General features: G+C 33.4%; 1 protein-coding gene across 1 annotated transcript; it reads left to right on the forward strand.

The window, feature by feature from the left end:
• The first annotated feature begins 1,636 nt into the window (after window positions 1-1,636).
• LOC111692754 (reversion-inducing cysteine-rich protein with Kazal motifs-like) lies at window positions 1,637-3,265 on the forward strand. Its single transcript, XM_023456863.1, has 3 exons — window positions 1,637-1,664; window positions 1,728-1,962; window positions 2,332-3,265. The coding sequence occupies exons 1-3, from the start codon at window positions 1,637-1,639 to the stop codon at window positions 2,561-2,563; spliced, it is 495 nt and encodes a 164-aa protein (XP_023312631.1). The 3' UTR covers window positions 2,564-3,265.
• Window positions 3,266-4,395: the final 1,130 nt, after the last annotated feature.

Consider the following 4,395-nt stretch of genomic DNA (forward strand, 5'->3'; position numbering starts at 1 on the left):
TCATGTAAATTCACGATATATTTACTAAATATTTTTTTTTAGATACCCATCAGAGCTTCAACTCGCCCATTTGTTTAAACAAACTTTTTTAAACAAATTGTAAAAATAGGTTTTTTTCACTCCGGAAAACAAACAAAAAAGTTCCTACTATCTGTTTGTACCATCTGTAACACATAAGATATTTGTCTGTATCGTTCTCTGGTTATTAACTGACATATTTGTATAGGGGAGATAGGGGAGCATTGGGCAGTCGGGAGGTTCGGGCACCACCTTGTAACTAGAGACGTGTAGTAGATATTTATTTTTGTATACTGTGGTAGTTTAGTTTGACAACTGGCAACACTGCTTAGACTAATGTCATTTGTCATTTCGTTTAGTTGTCAGTGTGTCATGCGGTTGACGGTTTCGTGCACCCAAAAGTAAATATTTTGTTGTGATTTTAAGGGAAATAACAGAGCAATCTGTGAAAAGGCGTAAGTTTCTTTGATTATACGTAAATGTGTGTTTATCGAAGATAATATTAACCTATAAATTGATACATAATGTTTGAATAATAAAATGTATATTTGGATTAATTTGCAAAACGAGGGTATGGGGAGCATTGGGCACTAATATTGAAAGGAGGTTTGGGCATGCCCAATGCTCCCACCATTATTAATCATCAGAAGAAGAATCGTTTGACGAAGATGATGTTATTATTTTAGATCGAAATTTCAAAGTCAACGATTATGTCTTGGTCAAATTTGACACCAAAAAAACTACCTATCACTATGTTGGACAAATTAAAGAAGTTGATCCCTCCATGGCAACTGTTAAATTTCTGCGTATGAGCAAGATTCGAAATACATTTATGTATCCCGATATCGAAGACATTTCAAGTGTCCCATTAACAGACATTAAAACTAAATTGCCACAACCAAAAATATGGATCAAACGTGGCAACTCCAAATACACTTTTAATAAGCCTATCTGGGTTATACCAAATGTTAGATAAGTTTTATTATTTATGTAAGAATACTGATTTTTGAGCATCTAATCTTTATTATTTGTTAAGTTACTTTAGTTATAACATATCAAAATAATTTAGTAGGTATTATGTGGCGTATGCAATACAATGCCCAAACCTCCCACAGAGGTGCCCAAACCACCCAACCATTGGGAGGTTTGGGCACTTATGGCAAGGTTCAGGAAATATCATGTAACTTTGAGACTGATTACATTTGTATAACTATTCGTCGCAATAATTTGAGTCAATTGTATGTGCCATTGATATTAGAAATAAATAGTTGATTTTATTAAAAAATAACAGTTTTATTTTGATTTAAGTAGAAAAGTGCCCAATGCTCCCCTATCTCCCCTACAGTTATATTGTCTGCGATCTTTGTCTATGACATGTGGCCATTGTCTGTGTGGTGTTGTTGGTTATGGCCTCTTTGTCAGTATTATACTCTATGTCTGTTTCATCTTTGTTGTAACCTTTTCTGTAGTATTATTAACTGTGGAATTTTTGTGTTTGTGGCATCATTGTCTAAGCGTATTTATAGCAAGACATCTTTGTGTCTGTGGCGTATTTATTTTCATGGTATTTAGGTGTAGGTGTTTGCATGTACTGTCTTTGTGTGACATCCTAGGTCATATGAAGTCATTATCTGTGTGTCACCTTTGTTTGTAGTCATATGTATTGGTGCTTGAGATGTATTAAAAGGTATCATATTTATTTATTGTAGGTATTACACCTCCTGGGGCATGCTGTCCAATTTGTGGAGGATCACTCCGCATATTATACTCAAGAAAACAAATAGACAGGGCTTTATATGCTTTACAGAATCAGACAACCAAGTCGTTGAATCTCATATCAGTTCTGCGTGCATTAGAACGTCAAATTCAGTTAGCTCAATGCACATTGAGAGGCTTTGTAACAGTGGAATTAGATATATTTGTAACTGTGCAGAGTACAGAGAGGTAAGTTAGCCATTTATTCAGACATATTAATGAGTACCAGTAAATAATAATAATTTAAACTTTTGAATCGAATTTTAATTTCTACATACCTTGAGCTTTTATCTTTTTATTTCTGCTATATTTTAGACGTCTGTAGATGTTTGTTAAGCTCATTTTGTTCATTATATCCAATTAGAATTTCTTGACCACCGTGTATAATTTGCAGAAACCATTTTCTTTGTAGGACATTATTTTTATTTTATTTCTGAAACAATTATATTTTGTAATCATAGCAGTTTTTACTGCATGAGTACTACTTATTACTGCTGCATTTACTTTTTTGTGCGTCATGTAAATTCACGATATATTTACTAAATATTTTTTTTTTAGATACCCATCAGAGCTTCAACTCGAAGCTTGCATAAGAGAAGCTGAAAAAATCGCAAGTTTAGTGAACATGCAAAGTCCACGGATTGCCAGTGAATTAAGTTTAAGCTCCTTAACAGTAGCCAGTGTGGTTCATACCCAAGTTAGTGCGAGTACAAGCAATCACGTCAACTTCATTAACTACCTGTTCCCATTAATCATACTTTTATTATTAATCAACAGAGATTTTTTGTAAAATTTGACTGATATTATTAACATGACGTGTGCATAAAATGAGCAACTGTAATACCTACAAATCTTAATGATAATTTTGGATGTACCTTAATCTCTGTAGTAATTAGGTACTATGAAAATGTTGAGTACATAGAAAAGTTGTTTTAAATTTATCACAATTTTGTGCCAATTGTAAAACATAGGCCAGTTTTTCAGCTACTTTCAGTACTGTTCAAAACTTCGAAATATTTTCCATATCTAGTTTTTCAAAACAAAGTTAATATATATAAGGAAGTAAATATCTGTGATATTGTAATATATTAAGAGATTACTAATTATTACATAAAGATTTTTTAAATGAAAGTTTCAGACTGTTTGTATATATGTAATTGTAAATAATGTTTTTATAATCAGGTGCCTTTTTAAAAAAACATAGTATAATAACATCACGTTGTGGACTGTAGCAATTGCAAAATTTATTATTTAATTGTTAACTGTGTTTTATGTTACCAAAGAATGTTATGTTTATTTTAAGGATTATATGATTTCTTATTACAAATAAAGTTTATAAATTTCTAAATGAAATTTATTGCACATAGTCAAAAGTCATAAGATTTCTTGTTACCTATTTGTAGACAGTGGTGTGGGAAGTGTTTTGGAAAGTCCTCTTGGTTTGTGAAAATTAACTCCCACACTGAAAGATATCCACCAAGTGAGGGACTTTGCTGATATTTTAGCTACAGTAGGTAAAATTTTTGCACTCACAGAAAAAAATTCATGCTGCCACAAGTAGGTACGTTTTGCTGAAACGTGTTGCTAATACAACATAAAAAAGTTTTGTGGCTATATGATAGTTCAGTTGAAATTTTATTTTAGTCAACTGTATATCTGTCCCAAGTGAGTTGCTTTGCTCGGGTAAGTGAATGTACTTTTTTAGAATTGATCCAATTGGGGTTAGTCAGTACTAATTTGTAGCAAGTTAGGGCTCACTTACTGTAACTGAGGCCTCACTTAATAATTTCCAGAATAAACCGGAATTCGGCTCAGAGCGCATGCGCGATTACGCGTTCCTTATACTGACCATGGTTTCGTCCATAGAGAAGTTAGAGGTATCGCCATTTTGCTGTAACACGTAAGCACTGGATATACGTTCGTCAATCGTTAGTCGATGGGTCCTTTATAATAAATAGATGTTTTGTGATCGAGTGTTGAGTCAGTTTTCAGTTGTCTAACAACCGACAGAAAGTTTTCAATTAGGGTATTTGCGTAGGTATGCAATAATACTTATATGCATGCGTGATTACATGCACACAATGCAGACTGGATACAAACTCTTACTTCTCGAACGGGGATTTCCATTTTATGCTTGTTTGAAAATATGTACAACATTTAAGTTGCATTGCATGGTGCACGAAAGAGTGAGGAGAGCCAACAACACCGAAAAATAGTAAATACGGAGTTCACTCGCTTGGGGTTAATGAGTCGACTCGCTTAGGATTAATGAGAACTCGCTTGGGGTTAATGAGTTCACTCGTTTGGGGTTAATGAGTTGAGTCATTTGTGGTTAATGAGTTGACTTACTAGAGGTATCAAAGAGATTATAGCAAAACTGTCTACTTACTGCAAGTGAGTTCCTTCCAGCAAGAATTTAATGCAGATATTTTGCTACGGTTAATGGATTTTTACTAACCGTAGCAAAGAAATTCTCTCAGTGCATGCTTCTTTACAAAAGCAAGCGTAATAATTAACAGCTGTATATCAGTAAAGAACTACAAACTCATTCTCTAATTAGCATACAACTAATACAGTGCATATTTAATGGAATAAAGGCACTCAAAATGTATGTCCCTTTCC

This window comes from Anoplophora glabripennis, unplaced genomic scaffold (genome assembly GCF_000390285.2).
Source record: "Anoplophora glabripennis isolate ALB-LARVAE unplaced genomic scaffold, Agla_2.0 scaffold3220, whole genome shotgun sequence".
NCBI lineage: Eukaryota > Metazoa > Arthropoda > Insecta > Coleoptera > Cerambycidae > Anoplophora > Anoplophora glabripennis.

Excerpts from the sequence above, each read along its gene's own strand:
- LOC111692754 (XM_023456863.1), top strand. The coding sequence starts at position 1,637 with ATGAAGTCATTATCTGTGTGTCACCTTT. Across the intron at positions 1,665-1,727 it reads ATTATCTGTGTGTCACCTTT|GTATTACACCTCCTGGGGCA; the intron begins GTTTGTAGTCAT and ends TATTTATTGTAG. Across the intron at positions 1,963-2,331 it reads ACTGTGCAGAGTACAGAGAG|ATACCCATCAGAGCTTCAAC; the intron begins GTAAGTTAGCCA and ends TTTTTTTTTTAG.